Genomic DNA, 22,497 nt, shown 5'->3' on the forward strand with positions numbered 1-22,497 from the left:
GGCTCCGCGCGGCCGCGTGTGATGCGAAGAGGAAGCACGAAAATTTTGTGGATGTCGCGTGAAGATCGTCGGTTACAGGAGCAAGCACTCGTATAGAGCAGGATGGCCATTCTGCGACGAGAAGGGTGAATGGGAGCAATTATTACCTTCAATATGCCGAGCTCGAAGCTATAACCTCTGGTGCCGCTGCCCATTGTCCGCCGCCACTCTGCCCATTCGCAGATGTCATCAGCTGGAAGCGGTCCGAGACCCGCAGTCACAGACAAGCTCTGGGCACTCGCACACTCCACCGCTCATCGGAGTTACGAGCAAGCGGACGGGATTCATGATGTGTTCTCGTCATTATTTACTATGCCCGCAGATCGACCCTGGCTCAGGACTTTTTTTGCGTTTGGATATAAGCCCCGCCCCTCCTCCTCAGCACAAGCACCCGTCTCTTCGCCCCTAGCTCTCCCGCAATGTCAACCCCGGAGGTCGCTTCCAGGAAACCATCACGAGCCTCTTCCGAAAGCCTCAGCGGCGCCGAGCGGCGGGCAGAGATCTTGCGTGCGCTCCATGCGGAAAACGACGCCATCAGACGCGCGAGCGTCCTGCACGAGTCCGCACTCGACGTCGATCCGAGCGCGTCCTACACCTCGCTCGAGCTCTCTCCCGCGCCCGAGCGCATCCGCCGCCGCTCTGAGCTTGCACGAACGCGCTCGTTCTCGTCCGGCTCCGGTGGCGCCGCGGGTGAAGCGATCGAGCTCGCAGTGCTTCCGTCCATCCAAGAGCACAAGCCCAACAAGGAGAGCGTGCACGTCACGGGCGTGTCGACTGGTATTGGGAGAGGCAGCCATGCGTCCATCCCGAAGGCGGGCGATCTGGAGCTCGCGCCGTCCCCGTATGCGGGATCCCTGCAGTATACGGATGCGGACTCGACGACGCCCGTGGTGACTCCTGCGCAGCAGGCTGCGTTCAAGCGGAACGCGAACATTCAGTTTGCCGCACTGTGCTATTCATTCTTTTTGGAGGGCTGGAACGACGGCTCGACGGGCCCGCTCTTGCCGCGGATTGAGCGCTACTATCATGTAAGCGATCCTTCTGTCTCCGTGATTAGAGCTGCAGCTGATGAGAGGGGTGGTAGATTGGCTTCGCGATTGTGTCGTTGCTTTTCGTGACCAACTGCATCGTAAGTAAGGGTATATGCATACGTCTGTCCGTGGTTGACACGTCCATGCAGGGTTTCCTCAGTGGCGCAGTGCTGAATGTCCACCTGGATCAGAAGCTCGGTTTGGGCAAGGTATTTGCCATATGCCTTTTCTCGCGCATATCCTCTGACAACTCTCTCTATAGACTCTGGTGCTAGGTTCGTCTGATTCATATTCCGTTATTGGGGCCCATCACTGACGCATTGCGCAGGTGCCTTCGTCCAACTCATCGGATACGCGATGATGGCGCCGGGCGGGCCCTTCCCTGTCATGTGCATTGCGTTCATTTTCACCGGATTCGGCATTTCGCTCCAGAACGCCCAAGCAAATGGGTACGTTGGCGGCCTCAAGGAGAACGCTCGAGTCAAGTTTGGCTTCTTACACGCGTCATATGGTGCGTGGTCGGTCCACAAAAGTCAGAGGTGGTGTATGCTCAGACGGCGAAATGTCGGATGCAGGCCTCGGCGCACTTGTGTCTCCGCTTGTCGCGACACAGTTCTCAACGGCCCAGCACTGGTCGTTCCACTATCTGATCTCGGCGGGCATTGCTGTCACCAACTTCATCGCTCTCCTTGTCGTCTTCCGACTCAAGAATTATGATGGTACGTCTGATGCTCATTCCTCATTGGTGTTGGACTTTGATCGCTGACGACTCGCCACGCTGAACAGCGGTCATGGCCGAGACGGGACAGGCAGCGGACGAGCCGGGCCAGAGCGAGAACCTCTATCACCAGATTATGCGGCTCAAGGAGGTGCACTATCTGGCGATCTTCTCGCTGATTTACGTTGGAGTGGAGGTGTCAATTGGAGGTGGGCCGAATCCTTCCTCTTTGACGGAGTTGCAGGCACTGATGGGGAGTCGTTAGGCTGGATTGTCACGTTCATTGAGGACGAACGTCACGGAAACGCGAGTGCTGGGTATATCTCATCTGGATTCTTTGGTGGTATGTCGCTCGTATCAGACCGCGTTACACAGATTGAATTGATGTTTCAGGACTGATGCTCGGGAGGCTCACCCTTATGTGGCTCAATCGTAAGGTAATTACGCTGTGACGAACCATCTCCGAGGCTCATACTCACGTTGAGCTACTCAGCTCGGAGAAAAATGGGTCATCATTTACTACTCGCTCGTTGTCATCGGGTATGCCTTATCCGCCCGCTGCCTGACCCAGACTAACAACATCATCCATATCAGCCTGGAAATCACCGTCTGGGTGGTCCCGTCGCTCGTCGAAAATGCCGTTGCCGTCGCCTTCGTCGGCCTGCTCATGGGTCCCATCTACCCTATCCTGATGAACCACTCCACTTCCATACTCCCAAAGTTCCTGCTCACGGGCTGTTTGGGTTACATTAGCGGTGTTGGGCAGGCAGGCTCGGCGGTATTGCCGTTCGTCACGGGTCTGCTCTCCTCGAAGTTTGGGATTGCGTCGTTGCAGCCTTTGTGAGTCATTCCATGATTTATACGAGTGGAGGTTGGGAGTACTGACTGGTGATGGCTTTGGCAGCATTGTGTCGATGATGTCAACTATGATTCTCATTTGGGCGGTCGTCCCGAAGGTCCGTCGGATAGAGTGAAAAGTGTGGCCCACCTGCCGCCTTCATCCTTTTGGGTCTTTTGTTCTGGTTCCTTCTTATTAGATTGTGTGTTTGGTTGCATATCTCGTCCCTGTTTTTAGAGCATGTTTGTAGAGCAGAATGTACGTTAGAGCTTGTAGTATGGTTTGTCCGTTGTCATTGTACGAAATTGATCTTTGTGATGGTAGAAGTTTCGGTGGCCAGTGGCGCTCAGATCAGTGTTTGCCTGATAAGATTAGATCGTGCTTATCAGCGAAGTTGGGAAGCATGCGGCGCGTGTCTTAGCCCTGCTTTCCTCGCTTCATCATGGTCGCACCACTGTATACAACGGACTCTGGCCTGCTCTTTCATGCTGGAAAGATTCTGGTTTTGACAGTTGGCCTTCCTGCGAGAGGGAAGACGCACATCTCCCGAGCACTGGAACGATACCTACGCTGGACAGGTGTAAAGACTCAAGTTACCTCGCTGGGTGACTACCGCCGGAAGGTCCTCGGCGGGGCGCAGAATTTGCCTCCGGACTATTTCATGCTAGGTAGGTTGTTTATTTTGGATTTGATAGGGTTTCTGGTCCGACTGATCGTGCGACGATGAGTAGGCGAGAAGAGCCCGGAGACGGTGGCTCTTCGCCAGAAGATCTCGGACGGATGCGAAGAGCTGATTTGGGAGTTCTTCAACGCTCAAGGGCAGGTGATCATTTATGATGCGAATAATGGGACCAGAGAGCGCCGCCAGGCTATTGCGGACAAGTTCACGAACGCCGGGATACACGTTATCATGCTAGGTGTGCCGAAGCCTTCATCTGCAGTTGCTGTGGCTTGCTCAGCCGTGTTCAGAGTCGTTGTGCGATGATAACGAGATCATCATGTCGAACATAAGGAGCGTCAAAATCTCCTCTCCAGACGTGAGTGGAGTAATCCCGTACCTCTGATGCCCGATTAAATATTGGTTCAAGTATCGAGGATGGGATCCAGAGAAGGCCGTGGAAGATTACCTACGACGCATCAAGGACCATGAAGTACACTATGAGCCCGTTGAGGAGACAACATATCCGTTCATCCGCATCAAGAACGTACGTGATGTGCTCGTGTGAGCTCGATTCTATTGATAACTTGGGATCGCTGCAGGTTGGGGAACATATCATGATCAATGTGTGTCCCTCCTTAGAGTGGGTAGCGTATCGATTCTCATGATGTCAGCACAGAACGTCCGTGGCTATCTGCAAGTGAGTGCCGTATTTGACATTTTATCGCCGCTTACTAAACAATTTGGATGAACAGTCAAGAATAGTCTTCTTCCTAATGAACATCCACAACCGATTCAGGACAATCTACTTCGCTCGCGTACGGTACCTTCTGCCTAGTACTTTGTGACCCAGCTGATCCTACCATGCACAGTCTGGACAATCTTTGATTGAACACTCTTACAAGGCCGATTCGGACCTCTCTCCTGCTGGTTGGGAGTATGCCGAACGTCTGAAGGAGTTTGTGCTGGAGCGACGCGCCAAATCTCTCGAAGCAAGAGGCATTGACCCGACGACACGCAGGCTCGTTGTGCGTCAAGCGGTCTACTCCACCCTGTCACACTTGCTCACAAACGTGATAGATCTGGACGTCCGCACGCAGACGATCCCACCACTCTGCATGGCCGTTCTTGACTACAGGCCCCAATGACCCATCACCGCCAGCCAGGGTCAAGGTAATTGAGCGGCCGCAGATGTCTGAGATTAACCCAGGTGTGTGGGACGGTTTGAGCCCTGACGAGGTCCGGAAGTACTATCCCGACGAGTGGGAGCGCTTCGTCAGGGATCCCTACGCATATAGGGCACCAAGAGCCGAGAGCTACCATGATCTCTGCGGTGAGTCCCGTCTAGCCAACAGCATCTTTCCCTGCGCTGACGGCATCGTACAGTCCGCTTGGAGCCGACGCTCATCGAGCTGGAGCGTCAAAGGGAGGATCTGCTCATCATCGGGCACGCGTCCGTCATCCGATGCATCCTGGCGTACCTCATCGGCCTGCCTGCGTCAGAGATTCCAGCGATTGAGGTGGCCCGGGGAGACTTGCTTGAGGTCGTGCCCACCTCGTACGGTGTGTACAGTCAGGCGTATCATTTCTGGGACGGGCCTGGGCGCAGCGGCGATACGAACGGCATGGGCACTGACGAGCAGAACTTCTACGAGAACTACGCCGAGGACACGAAGGGCAAGAGGAGACCGGATATCGCGCAGACTGCATAGGGAACCAGAAGCAACATTGTATTTGTATCTCTTTTTGGGGGAAGTATCATACCAGTTGATCACACAGACACCGACTTCACGCTCGTAATGACATCGCCTTTCTCATCTTTCCTCTCGTACCCGTCCTCAACCTCCAGGTTGTCATCTACAGCGGTCTCGGCGGATATATCCACTTCCTTGAAGTGTTTGTTTGAGCCACGTGCAGGGAAGACTAGGTTGAGCGACCAGTAGACTACCGCTGAGACGCCAAGGCCGGTAAAGAAGGACATGTCATAGATCTGTGTGGCCGGCAGTGGAACATAGCGTCCAGCTGCGAAAAAAAAATGTGGATTACGTGAACGAGGTGCCGGATTCCAGCGATCATAGAACGACGAACTGGCACCAGCGAAGCCGACGACATTGATCAATATTCCTGCGACGTATGCCGCGTAAGCTCTGCGTTATAGGGATCAGGATCATTATTGCAACTTGGAGGAAACCAGGATGCTCACCTGAAGTTGAATCCGAATGTATAGAAGTACCAGCCGTCCTTCTCGACATGGTACAAGTCGCGGACGCGATAGTGGCCCTTGCGAATGACATAGTAGTCCATGATCTGCATCGCGAGCATCAGAAAGGCTGTGTATCCGAGAACGACTCGCTGACCATGACGCCCGCAATCGAGCTCAGAAAGACCGAATATGCCGAGAGATAGGTTGTGAACTGATTGCTATCCTTGAGAAGATTCCATGGGCACATGCATAGTCCCACAATAGCCGCGATATAGCCGCCCCGTCGGATGTTCTGCAAGGTTGGATGAGTGTATGGGTGGGAACGATAGGAGGAATGAATGCGCACGATGAAACGAGGAAACAATGCTGTGAGGTCACATCCAGCGCTGATCGAGTTTGCTGAGATATTGGTACTGGGATTGCATGTCAGTGTTGGATATGATACCAGGTATTGAGGCATGCATACCCAAGCTATGATATGAGGTGAGCCTCAGCTTCAATTCTTTATGTATCTCGCGAAGAATCTCCCCTTACCTGAGCAATAATGAACGCAGCAGCGATGAACCAGACCTGCAGACAGCAGCGTAAAAGTATTCATATCCGCAGATTGTCCACGATACGTACCCCAAACCTCGTGGCATGTGATGGATCATTGTCTAAAAACCTCCCCAAGAGGGTAATCGGGGACCATATCGTCTCGCCGAACAACTTCTCTGACGAGGAGCTAACAATTATTCCAAGGAAGCTGACGATGGAAAACGTAATCGGAACTGAGAAGAGCTGCGGAAGCAGGGCGTCTGATGGCTTCCTCGACCGTGATGCAAAGTCCGGTGCATTGCTGAGGAGATAAGGGTGAGTGCACATGCGATTGCGATGAGAGGAGGAGGAAACAAGACCGACGTAACGAGGGTAGCCATGTTGCTGATGCACGACATGAGGCTCTTCACCATGGCCCATCCTAAGGCTGAGCCATGGATTGTAGCAGGCTGATGGACGATGGGTCCTACGCCGTGCGCTTTCACAATGCACCAAATGAAGAACGTAATGCCAGCAGTTGGGGCTACGATGGCCTTTACCGTAAACAAGTGCCGACTAGAAAACAAGGTCTGTGAGCTCATACTTCGTCTTGCCCTCTGCTGTTATGCCACATTACATTTTGTGGATTGGAAACCATATAGCTGGCAATGAAATGAGCCAGAAAAGGAAGAAACACATGAAGTCCCTAGTGTTGGTGCCAGAGGATGCGGGCATGGAGTTCGCTTCACACGGTTTTTAGCACTGATTCATCGTGCGATAAGTATACTCACGAATATTGTTAACATTTGGCCACATGGCCCGCAACATGACTAACACGCAGGTGCCTCCAATGCTGGCTTGTACACCATACCACACGCTGTTCATCACAAGGAGTGAACCCTAATCGCAATCACGATGCAAAACGAAGCTGACTCACCATGCCATAGCCGCCCTGTTGAAAACACACCACAGGCTTCCCCACAGTCCAAAGCTGGCACGAGCCACAACGGGGAATGTGATGTGGAACTTGGCGCCTGGCCGCGCATTTAGGACAATGAACGGAGCGACGACTCCATAGCCTATCCAGACGCAGATCCAGGCTTGCCACCAAGACAGGCCCAGCTCTATCATAGAAGATGCGATGTCCCAACTGCGACGGGCGATCAGCGGGAGTAACACAAATACACGTGACAGAACTGACGTGTTGATATTGAAACTATCAGCGATCCAGCTGTATAGTACCGCTGTCAGATTCTAAACAACAGTACACACGCGATTACCAGAATGGAGCGACACATACAAGGCAACAAAGTTCCAAGTGCCCCACATCTGCTTGTCTTTTGGTACAGGATAGAGATCATCGTTCTGCGGGGAGAGACAGTTAGATCTTGAGTCACACAAGGTCCGTTATGCGTGCTTACCTGCAAGAACGACTCCTTATACGTCAAACCCTCCTCATGCTGCACTTCCAGCTTGCGCAGCCATGCTCTTCGTGAAATCCTTGTGGTCATGGACATGGTTGTAGGAGATCTCTGGTAACCCTGCAACGCGACAGCACGCGAAGATATAGTATTTCATTCCGCCTTCCATCCGTCAGTCTTCAGTGGAATAGCTCCGCTAGCACCAGCTCATCGAAGAGATAGAAGCTCAAACGTGACTTGAAGGAGATATGCCAGCGTCAAAGCTCGCCTGCGATCGCTTATTCGACGATGTGATGCCACTTTGAATAGCGGTAGCGACGCTGATACCGATAAGCTTGATAACGCAGCGTAGCCCTCTTTGTCGTGCTGAAGGTAGAAATACACATCATTGCCATCCAGAATACACATACTATACATGGAGTGATGCCAATATCCAGGTCATGAATGTCATGAGACGAATACTTTGCGCAACTCGGAGAAGTTGCATTTTTCCTTCGTCCAGGGGTCGATAACGATACCATCATTCTCCAAAGCCATCTCCTCCAGTGCCTATAAACTCAATCAGAGAGGAGAAAACAAAGTTGGAGGACTATGACTCACCTCCTTGGAATACACATGTCCATTGACTGGGAACGCCATCGGCGGATTGTTCCCGTCCATGATCTTTCCACTGAGCCGACAGACGATAGTTGAGTTCACATGATGGCTGAAGGGCACTTCTTCCGCAAGCTTTCCCAGGTCGGGATCACAAACAGGGCAGTCCACGTTCTTCGTGTCCGGGTCATAGCAAGCGGGAAGCTTTAACGATGCAAGACCGGCGTACATGGCGAGATGTAGCAGCGGTTCAGTAGGGAGAGTGCTAAGATTGTATATTGCCAGACGGAAGGATTGCACTAGTGTCGCCCAGCGCGAGGGGTCGTACAATCGCTGAAACCCGTGCCCGTGGGTTCCTTCAAACGGATTGGTAATAAGAACGACGTACCTTGTATGGTCCACACGTCGTCGTGGGAGAAAAACAAAGAAGAGCAGAAGCTTGCTGTATTTGGGCAAGATGTGTCTCTTGCCATTGGAGTAGATATTTCTTGGAATATTCAATTGCTTCCATCTTCTTGCCAGCTCTAGCTAGCTCAATGTGCTCTTGTAGCCTAAGGTCGAACTCCAGTGTGTTCTGTTTTAATAGTGAGCTCTGTGATGCGTAGATCCGAGGCGATGAGCATACCTTCAGCTTGCGGAGTGCCGACTTGTTCTCGCTGCACCATGCCAAGGCTTCGGTGCAGCTTTGGTGCTTGAGTGCCTCTTCAATCCGACATATGTCAGAGAAAAGATCGATATCAACAAGTCTCTACAGTACATGCAGTGGCGTAAGTGCAGATTAATATGCATCGGGGTGAGGATGGACGTGCCTCGATGCCACGTTCTTGCGCCATCATTCTGGCAGTCTTCTCTTTTCCATGTCGAAGCGACCAGTCAACGAGCCAGCGGTCAAGACGTGTATCTGCCCAGCGATCGAAGGCAGGATCGTGAGTCGACTGCATCCCCTCGACCGAAGCGAGATGCTGCAGGCGTTCTCGCATGACGCCCAGTGTGGGAGTTCCCGCAGAGCTCTGGAGATCCGACAGCTACAAAGCAAAATTATGAAGCTCAGTGTCTCTACGTCAAAATCCCCATCACAACTGTACCTTGCGCTTCAGGTTTTCCACTCGCGTGATCATGCCTTCGACCGCCTTCAACGTGTCCTCAGTGTCACTATTCCCGGCCTTGCTTCTTGTGGCCAGCTCACTCGATGAGATCTGTACCGTTCCGAGCTCCTTCTCGATATGTTTTAGTGACGTCCGAAAGACTTTGCGATAGCTCTCATACGGAACCTAAAGCAACGGGTTGAGCAGCTGATGGACAACGACATGGGGAGCGCACTCTTGCAAAAGGCTGCTCGAATAACATAATCCCTTCGACGTTGACTCTGGTGGTGCTCATTGTTTGAGACTAGGCGCGGAGATGACACAATCTACTGACGATGTTAAACGAGATGTGTAATCATTCCGTGCCTCTTAGGACCTGACGTACCGTTAAGAGAGCACCTGAAACCTGTGAGATATGTAAGTCTCGCTTCTAAATTTGGAGCGTCGTTTACTGCGTGAAGCAAAGCTGGGAAGAAATTCCAAATATCTGAAATGCTCGTCGCTTGAGCGTGAGTTGCATAAGCGCCCAGCTGTGGCCGAAGCAGTGTGTTTCACGGCGGGCGCCTAAGTACATGTTATTTCCTGAGGCGCACTTTAATTCGATATTTCTCTGCTCTGGGTTGAACTGCCACGTCGTCGGGTTGGAGGTCGTCTGATGCCTCGCTCACAGTGCCTCCTCTCCGGCGGCGCGAACCTCCTATTCCCCGTCAGGCGAGTTTAGCGGAATCCCCGATACCGGAATACATAATTGTTCAGACAACGGCGGGTATCCCGAGCTGTCGGGCATTACGTTGTCTGGGTCTTGCAGCAGCGGGAAGCCCGAGCGTCGCGGAAGAATCGATAGATTTGAATCTGTGCAGTATCCATTGCAGGTGGCGCGCTCGTACTTGATCATGGTAATTAACTCATTAACAGCCGTTCCCCCTTTCACGAGCTCCTTCAGGTCGGTGACGAACCCCAGCAAGCACGCTGTCGAGCTTGCCTACGTATTCTATGCATGCCACCCAATTAACGCGGGTAGATATATGGACAATGAATCAGAAGTGCTATGATGAACAATCGTACGTTAATGCAATTGCTGGCAGTGTACATGAGACTCACAAGCACGTCTGCTCCACATAGGTCTCATCAGCGCTTAACATACTTCCTTCCGCTCAGTCTCGATGACGAGATGAGCTGCTATTGCAGTAGGCTCCACAAGACTTCTTGTCATGCAGGCAAGCCTCGTGGGTCGCTATTTCCGCAAATACAATTATTATCAGCCTCAAGCGCCTGCTTAGACTTCCCCCAATCTGCATTATCGATCATTCGAAGACCATGGAGAGGTCCGGAAACGGAGCTACGTTGCGATCATTGATGGCGTTGCTCTGCAGGGACCATCAATCAGATGCTCGCGGCCTTCTGTCCAAGCACGCTCACGCGATATCAACTGTCCTCCGCCGCGGCGTCAGAGCGCGTTTCGCGCCTTCCCCCCTCTACCCCGAACTATTCGCAGGTCAGCCAATACGATAATCATGAAACAAATAAGCGGAGCGCACTTGCTGGGAAATGATGCCGGCGCATCAGCACCATAGGATTGCTGTAATCAGCTGATGAACAGAGCATCGTTTCCGTGTACCCGCAACTCCCTTCAGATGCTGTGTGAGCCTGTACTACGGAAGAGCGTTCTCGTCGCTCCGCCTCTAGTTCTTCAGCTTCCCGTCCCCTGTCCGCGTCATTCTGAGCTGCGATCCGATCACTGTTTCTTGTGGTGCTATCGCTGACTTCAGCCAGACTCCTTCTACTGCGGACATCGGCTCTTTCTCATACGCTGTGTACACTGAATTTGGCGACTGGTCTCTTGCCCTCACTTCCGGGGTTTCTACCGTCCGGCTGGCTCTGTTCGTCCCTCGTGGTAGTCGGTTATTATTTTGAAGAGCCACTTTCAGCCTCGTGCCTCTCTTACGTGCTGTTAAATGGGTAGGAGATGTCACGGTCCGAGCTCATCGGAACGCACGATTGCCCCACATTGGACGTAAGTCATCAATCGGCGGACTTGCCGTTACTGATGTTTGCGGCCCACCCTTGTGTAGGATTCTCGTAAATGCTGCCAGACATCTCATGTGCAGAGCAGTCTCTGTAGGCCACCCGTATGAAGGGCTTTTTCTGGGCCTAGTGCGATGCCCCACCTCATCGTGCCAGAGGAATGGAGATCTACAGCTTACATGCCATACAGGCTCTCTGCTGAACGGTGTGTTACGCCCTATGCGATCCTGTTCCGCTCCTACGGATGTTGCCTTCGCGCCGACGTTTTTTTGCATCCACCGTTCCCTCGACAACCGCAATCCTGCGGCGCGATCGCAGCATTTTCTAATGAGATGGCAGGGAACCCCTTCTAGGCGGCCATAGGAGGGGATATCAGTGGCATGTTTCATTCAATCTCGGTAAGATGGTGACCACTCAGGATTCAAAGTAACTCGAGTATTCAGGTTTCAGAACGACAGTTACCTCAACGGCGTTTTACGGCCTCCATGAGACAGAGCTCAGAGTGTCTATTGTTGCGACAGGATTGCACGTAACATTTCGGAGTCTGTTCCTCTAGCGTAGCCAGATGCTTTCGTCAAGCGGCAATTGCATCGGGCCTACTCCAACATCAATAGCGCTGCGTCATAATGACAAACGAGCCAGCGGCCTGTCTGGTAAAGTTCGATTTGTCAATGGCGCGCACACGGTCTCTCAACAACTACGGCCGTCGAACGGCACCGCAGCTCTCGACGTTCATGCGGTTTGGTGTATTATGACGGCCACGGTTTCAGCTCGCAAGTACGTGAGTGCAGCGTTCAGCCATGACTCGTCTCATCCGGATCTCGGTTCGATGGAGACAGGTGAGACTCGGATGTAACGTTCACATTCACTGGTCCAAAGTACTCGTTATGTGTGAGTCATCGGAGAGAATATCCGCGCGCTTTCGGTTGACGAGGCCATGGGCCTACTCAGAGTCCATCGGAGCGATATTATGGCCTGCATGCGCCCCGCTGCTAGTAAGCAACTTTGGTCCGATCACTATCCACAAGCCGCGCGAGCAACCGCGCAGTATGTTGAAAATGGCAGGCGTCATTGCCCTCGAAAGGCTGTTAAGATAACTACAACCAGTCGTTACGCATCACCCGCCTCCCGAAACACCATAGAGGCCGAGCAGAACTTTGCCCGGATGCTTCACCTTTGGGGCGCACTCCCGGTCTTAAAATACAAGGATTCCCTTTTTGATCCGTGCGCCTCCGTCCATCAGTTGCATCACAAGTCGGCGGTGTAGACTGTAGACGATGATCGAAGCCCCAGCCTGCAGGCCTCCGAGGCCTTCCCCCTATTTGTGGACCGAGTATCTCCACATGCTAGGGGCGTATGCATGTGGCAGATGCGTCTGAGTTTATATGTCGACCACTACAGACTGAGAATAGGACGCTGAATCTCACTTGACATTATTATGCACTTGATGACAATATATCCAGCCACAAGCCTCCCGCGAAGATGAAAAGGTTAGCAAGTCGATGGTGCGGGCAAACTCGGCCCGATCGAGTAGCTGTCTTTTCTTGCATGGAGTCAGTCCCGATTTGTTTAATAGGAATCTATCTCAGATCAAGATCTGTTTTAACGATTGGGCTCTCTGACATGAAACTTCCCATTCCGCCTCCATCTTTTGAAACCCAATTGCCGCACATCTTGGATTATTCTCCTTCCTGGACTGCCTCCCGAGGCTCAGATACCGCATGCTACCGGTGTTCCTAGATCTTCAGCGGCGGCAGTGATTGCGCCCACTATGCGCCCTCGAAAGATGGACCGTATAAAATGTGTTGGACGAAGCACGAGTGGAATGCACAATCTCACCTTCGCAGACATCGTCTTCAGCACCAAAGCCTCAAAACACCACAATGAACACCAATCCATTCTCCCAGAGCGGCTGGCAGGCAGGAGGTGCACCGTCGATTTTCGGGGCACTTCCGTCCGTCCCCATATCCAGTACGATGCCTAGGTCGATCCAGCCAGACAGCTCGTCGTTCAAATTCGTGAACTTTAATACGACCATCCTCAATTGCACTGTTCTTGGCCCCCAAGACCGTGTTACCTACCGAGTCGTCACCGACACGGGAGCCCCAGCCTCGACCATGTGGAAGGACAACGAAAATCGCAACGTCGCCATGGTGTATTGGCAGCCCTACGCTTCGGTGGAAATCCGCACGGCTACTGCAAAACAGCGCGCGCGCGACTGGCTCAGGCTTTCTGCGGATAAAAGGTAAGCCTGGCTTCTGCGTTATTCCGTTTACACAGCTAGAACTGCTCTCTGATGCGATGGTGATGTCAGCCAAAGAATCATGAAGTGCAACGGAGCCCAGTATGCCTGGTCACCTATTGACGGCTTCATATGCGTAAGTCAATATCCTATGCGCGAAGATCCGAAGCTAAACGAACCTTAAAGCTCCACAAGGTCCAGTCGACTGCACCACGAGTACTCGCTCGGATTGCAAGAGCACAAAGCATGGTTTTGCTGGAGATGACTCCAGAAGCAATGCAGCTGGGTCTGCTAGAGCCGGCTATAGTCGCCACTGTCTTATTCATCTGTGGACACAACATCGACTGAGGCTCATACCGGCATATGTAAAGCATCTTCATCTGATTGTTGCTAGCTCCGGCGGCCTGGACTCTACCTCCCTACTGTAGACTCATTTCACCTAACGCCATTTGCCTTCTTCGCACCTATTTATATGTGATGTATGTACACTTAGTCTTTGCCGCTTTAATCCGCCCGTGTACTGGATGCAAGGGAGAGCTGGAAGGAGACCGCAGCGGTCGGCGACAAGCCGCGCAACGCCGAAGCAGAGGCCCTCGTGTTCCACCATACGTAAATGAAAGACGCTCAGCCTATCGTTCGTTGACAACTCATCGCGACATCTGTTGACCATCGGATTCTACCAAGCCAAGTCCGTCCCTCACACGATATTTCGTAAGAAAGTACAGCCAGTCAACCTATTCAGTCCGGCTAAGCGAGACGCACCTAGCAAGCGGGCGAAGACGCAGCATATGGAATGAGAAATTCATTGGTACACATCTGGACCGCATGAACCAAGGAAGCAGACGACGCTCCGCTAGGCGTCGGTAATTCCGTAAGAATTCGAAGGTACAGAGGTCAGTATACACGTGGATGTGCCACGAGACGTTCCCAGACGAGGGTATAATTAAGGGGTGGGCATTCGGGCTTCTAACGATCAGATGGATACGCCAAATCTAGAAGTTCAAGCCACCTCAACGGCTGTCAGGAACTTCTCAAACGCCGCACGCCGAAGGTTGCGCAACCGAGATCCTCCGTCCATCAACGGCGTTTGAACTTTCGATCGGTACTGTGGAGGGAACGATAATCAGCCGCATAACACATATACGCAGACAAGAAGACGTACGACAGCAATAGGGTTGATACGATTAAGCCGCGTGGTCAACTGCCTCGTCATCTCTTCCAGCGCAACAACTTGATTCAGGTTCGACCAATCATGAAGTAGATCCGGCAACTGTCTGAGCAGTATGGAAATGCTGCGCGTTAGTTGAGTCAGTTCCGCGGCATCAAGGTTTGTTTCTCCAATGGAAGACTCTGGCAAACGTATCATGACGTCGACATAATCCATGTATACCTATTGATTCGTTGTGGGTATGATTGACAGTGTATTGTTAGAGCAGTGCGCACCTTCCCTCCGGCAAGCCAGCCGCTAACAGGGCGGTCCTTGAACGGCTCGACCAATGTTTTCAGCAAGTCGATGTCGCCACGAACGACAGCATCGGGAGCCAATTCGGAAACCGCCAAACGATGTGCTTCATCGTATAAACCAGCCTCGAGGTACTGCCTGTAGGCATCATAGACTTCGCCTGAGTCCAGAGCATATATGGCCTGGACCGTAGATAATAAGCATGAGAGGAACATAACTTCGATTGAGTGCTAACCTTCGCTTCATGAACCCACGCCTTGGGGATTTTGAGGCTGCCTTCGAGCCCACGAGCCATCCACTGGTCCAACTTTCCAGCGCATCGGTTCAACAATTCTTTGATGGCCTTAACCCTCCTAAGACAAGGCGCCCATTAATGATGGGAAGCATCAAAAACCCACATACACTCACTCTGTGGATGACTCGATGTGCAGAAGAACAAATACCGCCTCCTGGATCATGCCGGCCTCCTCGAGCTGCAGTGCGTAACTGCTCGCCAAAATTTCAGCGTTAGCGCTATGGCCTTCCGACGTATCCTGACTGCCACTTCCAGCAGCATGGCCGCGACCATTTAGGTCGCGAACGCGCAGACAGCGAGCGAGGATGACATAGAGGTGCCATGCGAGGCGGTAGTCCACGGGGGACTCGCTGAACGAGCGGGGATCGAGAATGCTCGAAAGCTTGCACGAAGAATCGGCATAGAGTTTGATGAGGGAGTACAGCGCATCAGGCGGCTCGGCAGCCGACGACAGAGTCCACGAGGGGTGTCCTGCCTGCTGGCTTCTGACCAATGGTTCTGTATACCATGGCATGGGTGGAGCAGCGCCTGAAGATGCCACCTTCCAGTGAGCGTCGTACGATTCCAGCGCCGAGGCTACTGGTGACTCCACCGGCTGTCCAAACCAAAGATGAAGCCCAAACGTTTGCTTCCAACTGAGATCCTTCGCAATCTGGATATCGGGGCACCTTTCGATGCCGGTGCCCTTCGAACCTTCCAACTTGTCTACAATACCGGCGAGAATCGCGTAAATCTTGCGCGTGTTCTCGCTCATATGAGCGTCAGTGCGAGCTTCGCGCCACACATCCAACTCCGCACGCAAGTCTGACCTGAACGTTGCATCCCCGGGGCATTCTGCAATCAGCGAGGCGACTTTGACGTTGCCAGTGTCCATCGCCATCTCGCAAGCTCTCTCGACCTGGTTTCCGGACAGTAGAGTGAACACACTCGCCGCCCAGTCCGCCCCGGGACTGTTACGAATGGCCGCATTGATGGAAGTTGATATATACTTCTGCAGCCAGTCGGCCAGCGCAGCTTTGCGCTTTAAAATCTCCACGCGCTTGCCGACATCAACGGGTACAGACTCGGCTAGATGCAGGTCTAATGGATCGAAGAGCGCGTGACCTAGGCGGAAAAGGCTGGCTTCGAACGAGCGGTCCGTCGATGGAAACTGCGCAGCGAAGGATGCGAACGTCAAAACGCTTGAAGGTCTTGCACATGGTAGGCCATTTGTGTCTGACTCGATAGGCGTGAATTTGAGATGATGGGAAAGCAGTTTTGACGCCCGCTCGGCCGCCTCGGCTGTGGCGCTGGACACCAGAGGCACGACGCACTTTTGCACGGTGGATGTATTGGCGGTCGTGTTTCTGAAAAGCAGCTGAGTCGCATGCCTGAGCAGACACGCAGGGGCACTCACACTTTGGTAGTTGGACCACAGAGAGCGCCCGAATATACAAGCACTCCTCCAGGTCCCCAGCCAACACGAAACGAGCGTCCAAGAGACAATCCAGCATCAATGAGTTCACTCTCATTACCATATACTGCAGAAGCAGAGCCCTCGACACGAGCATATTTTCTTGATGGCTGGCGAGGTAAGAGGTGAAGTTCTTCATCAAAGGAGACTCTCTATGTGGAGTGCCAATGACAAACTGGCCATATAATTGCAGGACATAACGTACCTTCCGTGGCTCCTCATGCTGGCCTTCACCGTCTATATCCCTGCCGTGTTTCCCAATTCGCGCAGGAGACGTCGCCTCGTCCGATAACGCTGAGTATTCAGACAGCATAGAGTCCTCTTCCGGTGCGCGGAAGAGGGATGTCTGCATCACCGACACCTTCGGCGGTCTTGAGCCGGTCTCGTCAGCATAGGAAATTACGGTGGCATTGCGATGCGGCTTGTGAGTTGATGGGGGTGACTGCCTCGACGAGCCAGCCTTGCCCTTCCCCTTGTCACGCTTGCGATGCTTGTCATGTTCTTTACGGACCCTCTGATGCTCCACCTGCATCTCAGCCTCCTTCGCTCGGCCTTCCTCCCTTTCACCTACGGGCGCCGATGCTTTCTCTTTCCCTTTCCTGACGGCGACCGCGTTGAGGTCATCTGCGGGTGAGGCTTCTTCAGGCTCTGGCTGAAGGTTCGCGGCCACTTGCTGCTCCTCTTCAGAATCGGATGCCGAGTAATCGACAACTGCTCTGAAACGTGCCATGTCGGGACGCCCGGGGTATAGGTCAGCGAAAAATGCGCAGAGGAATTGCGATATAAAGCTGTCAGTGGAACAAAGCTTCTGGCAACAAGTACAAGTCGTCTACGGAGAGTTTCGCGGTAAATGCGCGTGACAGATGTGGCCGGAGAGGAACGAGTTGCACGCGGCTCGAGCACAACAAGGCGCGGTGGCTACTGGGCACGTGATGGCTTCAACAATATTGATGAATTTCAAACCCAGCTCAAGGCTGTAGTCCACCAACTCTGACCCGTACTTCGATCCATATCATGTTTTGACATCAAACCTGTGTGTGGACGACGAACGACATATTCATTCACTGCATTCCTTGGACGAAAAAGTGCCGTGCGCTTGGCTGGCTGGCCCGGCCACCAGTCGGTCGCCAGTAATCGGGTGAACTTGTGTACCAGAACTCGCAGCTGCGTTAGCCAGGTTGGCTAGGATCACAAGCGAACGTTGCCATGGCTCACACTATCCAGAAAGGTGATTCGGGCTTTTTCACTTCGTGTGGCGGGGTAACTTATTCCGACATTCCTACAGGCGCATCATGTCACGCATGACGCATCGTGTGCAACGAAATTTCTCATTACTTCGGTACTTCCGCTGCCTTCTATGTCGAACACCGAACTTCGATTTCAGGCTCAAGCTTTCGGGATGTTTAGGATTGCGGCACTTCCGGTGCGATGCTCTAGCCTAGATCACAGCCTCGGGCAGGCAATTCCGAGCCCGAATCTCGCTCTTCGCTCGAAAGGTCCAGCATTTGATAAATGACGAAGACATCTCCATCGCACATCAATATATAAGTATGCCCCGGAGCCTGTCGATGGAACCGACAAAACACCATAACGATATCTGAACGTCTGATCTTCTATTGTATAACACTCTAACTCATTCACACGTCCTAATATGTCCGCTCTCTTTAACGAGAACAAGAAGCTCATCCTGGTCATCGGTGCCACCGGTGCCCAGGGACTTGCTGTGATCAACAAGCTGCTGGCCCCGTGCGAAGACAGCTCTCCATCCCCATATGCGGTCCGTGCCCTGACCCGTAATCCGGACAGCCGACGAGCCAAGAGCCTGCAAGCTAGAGGCATCGAATGCGTTAAAGGTACCTCGGGCAGCAATAACTTAGTGCGATCCTGCATTTACTGATCATTGCTGCCGAACAGGCCGTTTTGACGACTTTGATGCTGTAGCCGCTGCTCTGAAAGGCGTATATGGTGCCTGGATCAACACCGATGGCTTCACTGTAGGCGAAGAGAAAGAAGTTTGGTGCGGCATCAGGATCTACGAGCTCGCAAAGCAGGCCGGTGTCCGGCACTATGTCTGGAGTAGCCTCGACTATGCGTCTAAGGTAAGTCGCTCCCATGCAATCCCCTGAGCCAGTTGCTCACGTATCGACTTCAAACAGCTAGGCAATTACAACCCATTGTACAAGTGCGAGCACTACGACGGTAAGGGAAGGGTGGCAGACTTCCTCAAGTCGCAGCCGTCTGTCGTGAGCGACACTGATCTATCCTGGACGGTCGTCACCTCCGGTCCATACATGGATATGCTGTATCAGGTAAGCATATTTGAGTATATCACGAACTACCACATATTGATTCGCTGCTGATGAATAATAGCTCATGTTCGGGCCCCTCAAAAGGAGGAAGGACGGCACCGTGGTCTTCGCCACTCCAGTGGGCAAGGGCCACGTCCCAATGATTGCGCTGTCCGACCTCGGCTTCTGGGCGCGCTACACCTTCGACCACCGCGCGAGCACCTCCGGCGCTGACCTGCAGGTCGCCAGCGATTGGGTCTCGTGGGAATACCTCGCGGAGACCTTCGAGCGGGTGACTGGGCAGAAGGTCGAGGTCATCTACCAGGACCTCGACGAGTGGTTGGACAACTTTGAGGGCACCGACCGTCCCGTCGCGAACGAGCGCCCGTACGGCACCACCTCTTGGCGCCAGAACTTCCGCGCGTGGTGGGCGCTTTGGCGTGACGACATCGTCAAGCGCGACTGGGCGTGGATCAGGAAGGTGAACCCGAAGGGCCACACGCTCGAGTCGTGGATGCGGGCGGAGCACTATGGCGCCGAGCTGTTCCAGCGGCCGCATTTGGTCCTCAAGAACGTCGAGGAGGGTAAGACAGTGAGGCCGAAGAAGGAGCGTATTGACCAGTTGTGATCCCAGCGATCCGTCTGATGCCCACTGTATCGATAGTCGAACCATAAAACTGTAGCATTTTAATTTGATAGTGAGTCGTCAGTGTTCACGAACGCAGACGACTCCGTTTTCACCCCTAGCAATTTGTTGAGAAGACTTAATGGGCCCCTGTGAAAGTGGCTGGCATCGAGATTGGCCTGACTTGGGCATGTGTTACTTTCTTGTCATCGAGAAGATACGCGTTATATTCTCTAATGTTACATCAAGCGACCCTACAGAGAAATTGCACAACACGACAGCACATAGAAATGGGGAAGATGCAAAAAAATGGTATATGAGTACAATGTGTGAGGAACCTGCAACTTAAGCGAACCCAACCATCTTCACAAAACGAGGATCATGCCACAGCTCGACCACATCATTCACAAGGTCCATATCTGACGCCACACCTCAGCACATGCTCGACGTCGCGAGGAGTCGATTGCAACAGACGCACCAAGTTCGTTGCCCAAGTTGATGCACGTCATCATCTTAATCGTGCGCTCATCCTGTACGCTGCCCACAATCTCAACGTACGCAGAATTGATTGTCGTGCTCGGAGAATCGCTCATCTGCACGCCCCGCGGCACGTCAGACATCGTCCATGTCGCTCGACATCGAGACTCACACTATTCAGAATCACGACGACCTCGCCCTTGTCTGATGCCTCCAGGATCGCCGTCGGCTCCTGCCCAGGAATCTATGCAGAGCAACGTGAGTACATCCCAGTCTTTGTGCACGCGTCGTGCGATGGGCATCACACCTCGGGTCCAGCCCTGACGACTCTGCCCATAAGACGGACGATGCGGCCGATATACGATTGCATACGCGCGGCATTAACGCGGGGAGAGATGTTCTCAGACATTGCAGGCGTGCGTGAGGGCGGTATCGTTGAGGTCAAAGGAAAGAGGTGCAGCAAACAGCACCAAACGCGTTCCACAACATGATGATCATATGTGACAGACGCGTGACATAACGCGTTGTCACGAACAAACCGTCAGGACAATCTTCCGAAGGAGCGTGTCCCGCGATATCCCAGATCTTAGCAAAAGACCAGGTAAAGAGAATGGCATCACTCTTGCTTTATCATAGCGGAACTTACAACAATGTGCTACAATATCATTATCGGCACAGTCGAGTCCACAGTTAGTACGGTCCAAAAGTCTCGTTGTGCCCTGGTAGCCGCTAAGCGGGAGTCGCGCAATATGAACCGGCTGTCCTCTAAGAAAGAGACCCTCCATAAAAGACTAGTTTCCAATCTGTTAGCGTGATGCCGAGGTTGATGGATTGCGAGACGTACTGTACTTCGCGGAATAGTCCACGGAAATGTTCGCGCTCTTCCCGTACGTGCACTGTGGACTGCGATTAAAACTAGCCTCGCACTCAAAATCCGACTTGGTACGTACGGAAGATGGTGGCTGTCCGCCCACAGTGTCATACCTGAACACCTCATCTGCAATATCTCCCTCGACCTTCAGCACCTCGAGCCAGGCCACGTCGTCCGTCGCGTTATCGGGCGACGGCAGCGTTCCGTTGACTTTGCCGATGACATACGCATTCGGATTGCCATTGAACTTGCCGGAAGACGTGAAGTCCCACTTCGGGGAAAGTCCGGAACCGGTGGTAGGGTTAGGGACGAAGTAGTGCTGCGCGAGGTTCTGCGGCGGGTTCACGAAGTGGATAAAGTCGATCACCGTTGCAATGCTGACGTCGCGCGACACGTTCGTCCACGCCTGGTACGCCGGGTACTGCACGTTGTTGAACCAGCTCGCGTTCACGTAGCAGGAGAGGTCAAGAATCTCTGCATACGCGCCCACGTTTCTACAGCGCGCCTCAGAACGTCATACCTTGATCACCAAGAGATGGACGACTTACGTGTACGTGTTGGTCGAGCTGCAGGTGTAGTTCTGCACGCCGAACGCGAGGCCGATGAACCGCGGCTGCAGGTCCGTCGGAACAACCAGCTGTGTCTGTCCCGCGGGAAACTGCGGTACGAACCCGGCGATGCTGCAATCAGCAACCGTGCCCCACACGTTGTCCGAAGACACGTTCGGCCATCCGCTCTGGAGCGCGGAGGCCATGGCGGTGGCGAGCAGCGCGCGCAGGGCGGACGGGATGTTGAGCGCGACCATGGTGTCCGAGAAGCGCGACGGGGTGGAGCACTGAGCTGGGAACCAGGCTCGTCTTTAAAGGCCGTTGTATTGCAGCGGTAGTTCCTCGGCGGATATTGCGTGCATCGGCGGGCTGCTGGCACTGCTTCTCGGAAGTTCAATAGGGGGCAGGCGAGTAGATGTTGTACGCACGCCCGTGAGATCTCGTGCTCCCCCGGGTTCAGGCTAGTATAAAGAGGGTAGCGCTCGCGCGCTACGTGACATCGATTAATGTGTGATAGTTTGTTCTAGGGCAGAGTTATTTTGGTTCGGACGCTGGTCGTCATGCATAGGTGTCTGCAAGTGAGAGATTTCTTGAGGCATCATAAGCGATAGAAGTTCGAGCTCACGAGATATTCCGTGGAGTCCACGGTAGTAGCTTGCCAGGAACAACCGGCCTCTGATATTGGTCCATGAACAGCATCCACAGTTGTTTTCGGTCAGGTCAACCCTCAGGCCCAGGCGCGATTGCAATTGGACGATAACTAGTACTAGTGGGCGCCGACCGCGTTGTTTCATCCGATCAACCGACCCGCTAGACCTTGAGCCTAAGCGGTTCGTGGTGTCCGCGATGAAAGTTAGTGCTGCACGTTTGACCTTCGAACGCTGACCATGTTCTGGCGGTCGGCATCAGACTGGCAGTCATCTCATTGTGGACACTTGTTGGAAAGGTGGTAACTCGTCGTCGAGACACCAATCTGGCGATCGCATCAGATATCCTCGCGCACGAGGCTCTGACACGCTTCTGGTTGCCATATGTACTTGCCAACTACATAGGTATCACAGGCAAGGACGTTCTTGTTGCGGAGGTGTTGAAATCGGATTAGATAATT

General features: G+C 53.1%; 11 protein-coding genes across 11 annotated transcripts; 5 read left to right on the forward strand and 6 right to left on the reverse strand.

Moving 5' to 3' along the window:
• Positions 1-326: 326 nt before the first annotated feature.
• LAESUDRAFT_297916 (MFS general substrate transporter) lies at positions 327-3,019 on the forward strand. Its single transcript, XM_040901880.1, has 11 exons — positions 327-1,067; positions 1,124-1,168; positions 1,220-1,279; positions 1,333-1,345; positions 1,399-1,581; positions 1,646-1,789; positions 1,857-1,997; positions 2,054-2,131; positions 2,182-2,225; positions 2,282-2,628; positions 2,693-3,019. Exons 1-11 carry the CDS (start codon positions 459-461, stop codon positions 2,760-2,762), a joined length of 1,734 nt encoding a protein of 577 aa, XP_040762242.1. The 5' UTR covers positions 327-458; the 3' UTR covers positions 2,763-3,019.
• A 49-nt stretch (positions 3,020-3,068) lies between these two features.
• Positions 3,069-4,996, forward strand: LAESUDRAFT_761068 (bifunctional 6-phosphofructo-2-kinase/fructose-2,6-bisphosphate 2-phosphatase; the record flags this gene model as incomplete). Its single annotated transcript, XM_040912854.1, has 10 exons — positions 3,069-3,294; positions 3,358-3,543; positions 3,596-3,663; positions 3,715-3,831; positions 3,887-3,910; positions 3,964-3,984; positions 4,040-4,102; positions 4,157-4,312; positions 4,365-4,617; positions 4,671-4,996. 10 exons carry the CDS (start codon positions 3,069-3,071, stop codon positions 4,994-4,996), a joined length of 1,440 nt encoding a protein of 479 aa, XP_040762243.1.
• A 59-nt stretch (positions 4,997-5,055) lies between these two features.
• Positions 5,056-7,514, reverse strand: LAESUDRAFT_657714 (uncharacterized protein; the record flags this gene model as incomplete). The annotated part of the gene is made up of 15 exons (XM_040904703.1): positions 5,056-5,306; positions 5,373-5,431; positions 5,488-5,591; positions 5,642-5,779; positions 5,834-5,900; positions 5,954-5,958; positions 6,022-6,057; positions 6,112-6,325; positions 6,388-6,579; positions 6,641-6,746; positions 6,795-6,880; positions 6,941-7,153; positions 7,205-7,234; positions 7,304-7,368; positions 7,425-7,514. 15 exons carry the CDS (start codon positions 7,512-7,514, stop codon positions 5,056-5,058), a joined length of 1,656 nt encoding a protein of 551 aa, XP_040762244.1.
• A 270-nt stretch (positions 7,515-7,784) lies between these two features.
• LAESUDRAFT_727983 (uncharacterized protein) lies at positions 7,785-9,624 on the reverse strand. The gene is made up of 8 exons (XM_040909335.1): positions 9,489-9,624; positions 9,339-9,429; positions 9,104-9,289; positions 8,828-9,043; positions 8,644-8,766; positions 8,407-8,592; positions 8,025-8,351; positions 7,785-7,973 (listed from the first exon to the last, which is right to left on the reverse strand). Exons 2-8 carry the CDS (start codon positions 9,396-9,398, stop codon positions 7,872-7,874), a joined length of 1,200 nt encoding a protein of 399 aa, XP_040762245.1. The 5' UTR covers positions 9,399-9,429; positions 9,489-9,624; the 3' UTR covers positions 7,785-7,871.
• Positions 9,625-9,904: 280 nt separating this feature from the next.
• LAESUDRAFT_298470 (uncharacterized protein) lies at positions 9,905-10,578 on the forward strand. Its single transcript, XM_040901881.1, has 3 exons — positions 9,905-9,999; positions 10,047-10,164; positions 10,226-10,578. The coding sequence occupies exons 2-3, from the start codon at positions 10,097-10,099 to the stop codon at positions 10,458-10,460; spliced, it is 303 nt and encodes a 100-aa protein (XP_040762246.1). The 5' UTR covers positions 9,905-9,999; positions 10,047-10,096; the 3' UTR covers positions 10,461-10,578.
• A 2,433-nt stretch (positions 10,579-13,011) lies between these two features.
• LAESUDRAFT_715551 (uncharacterized protein) lies at positions 13,012-13,718 on the forward strand (the record flags this gene model as incomplete). Its single annotated transcript, XM_040907159.1, has 3 exons — positions 13,012-13,373; positions 13,443-13,506; positions 13,557-13,718. 3 exons carry the CDS (start codon positions 13,012-13,014, stop codon positions 13,716-13,718), a joined length of 588 nt encoding a protein of 195 aa, XP_040762247.1.
• A 652-nt stretch (positions 13,719-14,370) lies between these two features.
• Positions 14,371-17,310, reverse strand: LAESUDRAFT_737928 (uncharacterized protein; the record flags this gene model as incomplete). Its single annotated transcript, XM_040910831.1, has 7 exons — positions 14,371-14,475; positions 14,533-14,760; positions 14,814-15,014; positions 15,068-15,185; positions 15,241-16,473; positions 16,524-16,732; positions 16,786-17,310. 7 exons carry the CDS (start codon positions 17,308-17,310, stop codon positions 14,371-14,373), a joined length of 2,619 nt encoding a protein of 872 aa, XP_040762248.1.
• A 737-nt stretch (positions 17,311-18,047) lies between these two features.
• LAESUDRAFT_751136 (NAD(P)-binding protein) lies at positions 18,048-19,496 on the forward strand (the record flags this gene model as incomplete). Its single annotated transcript, XM_040911649.1, has 4 exons — positions 18,048-18,433; positions 18,495-18,679; positions 18,737-18,889; positions 18,951-19,496. Exons 1-4 carry the CDS (start codon positions 18,232-18,234, stop codon positions 19,494-19,496), a joined length of 1,086 nt encoding a protein of 361 aa, XP_040762249.1. The 5' UTR covers positions 18,048-18,231.
• A 178-nt stretch (positions 19,497-19,674) lies between these two features.
• On the reverse strand, positions 19,675-20,431 carry LAESUDRAFT_814105 (replication factor A protein 3). Its single transcript, XM_040914559.1, has 4 exons — positions 20,278-20,431; positions 20,143-20,214; positions 19,972-20,086; positions 19,675-19,912 (listed from the first exon to the last, which is right to left on the reverse strand). The coding sequence occupies exons 1-4, from the start codon at positions 20,377-20,379 to the stop codon at positions 19,839-19,841; spliced, it is 363 nt and encodes a 120-aa protein (XP_040762250.1). The 5' UTR covers positions 20,380-20,431; the 3' UTR covers positions 19,675-19,838.
• Positions 20,432-20,735: 304 nt separating this feature from the next.
• On the reverse strand, positions 20,736-21,646 carry LAESUDRAFT_761075 (uncharacterized protein; the record flags this gene model as incomplete). Its single annotated transcript, XM_040912855.1, has 4 exons — positions 20,736-20,761; positions 20,815-20,866; positions 20,921-21,335; positions 21,390-21,646. The coding sequence occupies 4 exons, from the start codon at positions 21,644-21,646 to the stop codon at positions 20,736-20,738; spliced, it is 750 nt and encodes a 249-aa protein (XP_040762251.1).
• A 98-nt stretch (positions 21,647-21,744) lies between these two features.
• On the reverse strand, positions 21,745-22,278 carry LAESUDRAFT_298550 (uncharacterized protein). The gene is made up of 2 exons (XM_040901882.1): positions 21,818-22,278; positions 21,745-21,767 (listed from the first exon to the last, which is right to left on the reverse strand). The coding sequence occupies exon 1, from the start codon at positions 22,181-22,183 to the stop codon at positions 21,893-21,895; it is 291 nt and encodes a 96-aa protein (XP_040762252.1). The 5' UTR covers positions 22,184-22,278; the 3' UTR covers positions 21,745-21,767; positions 21,818-21,892.
• Positions 22,279-22,497: the final 219 nt, after the last annotated feature.

Source organism: Laetiporus sulphureus (genome assembly GCF_001632365.1).
Source record: "Laetiporus sulphureus 93-53 unplaced genomic scaffold LAESUscaffold_32, whole genome shotgun sequence".
NCBI lineage: Eukaryota > Fungi > Basidiomycota > Agaricomycetes > Polyporales > Laetiporaceae > Laetiporus > Laetiporus sulphureus.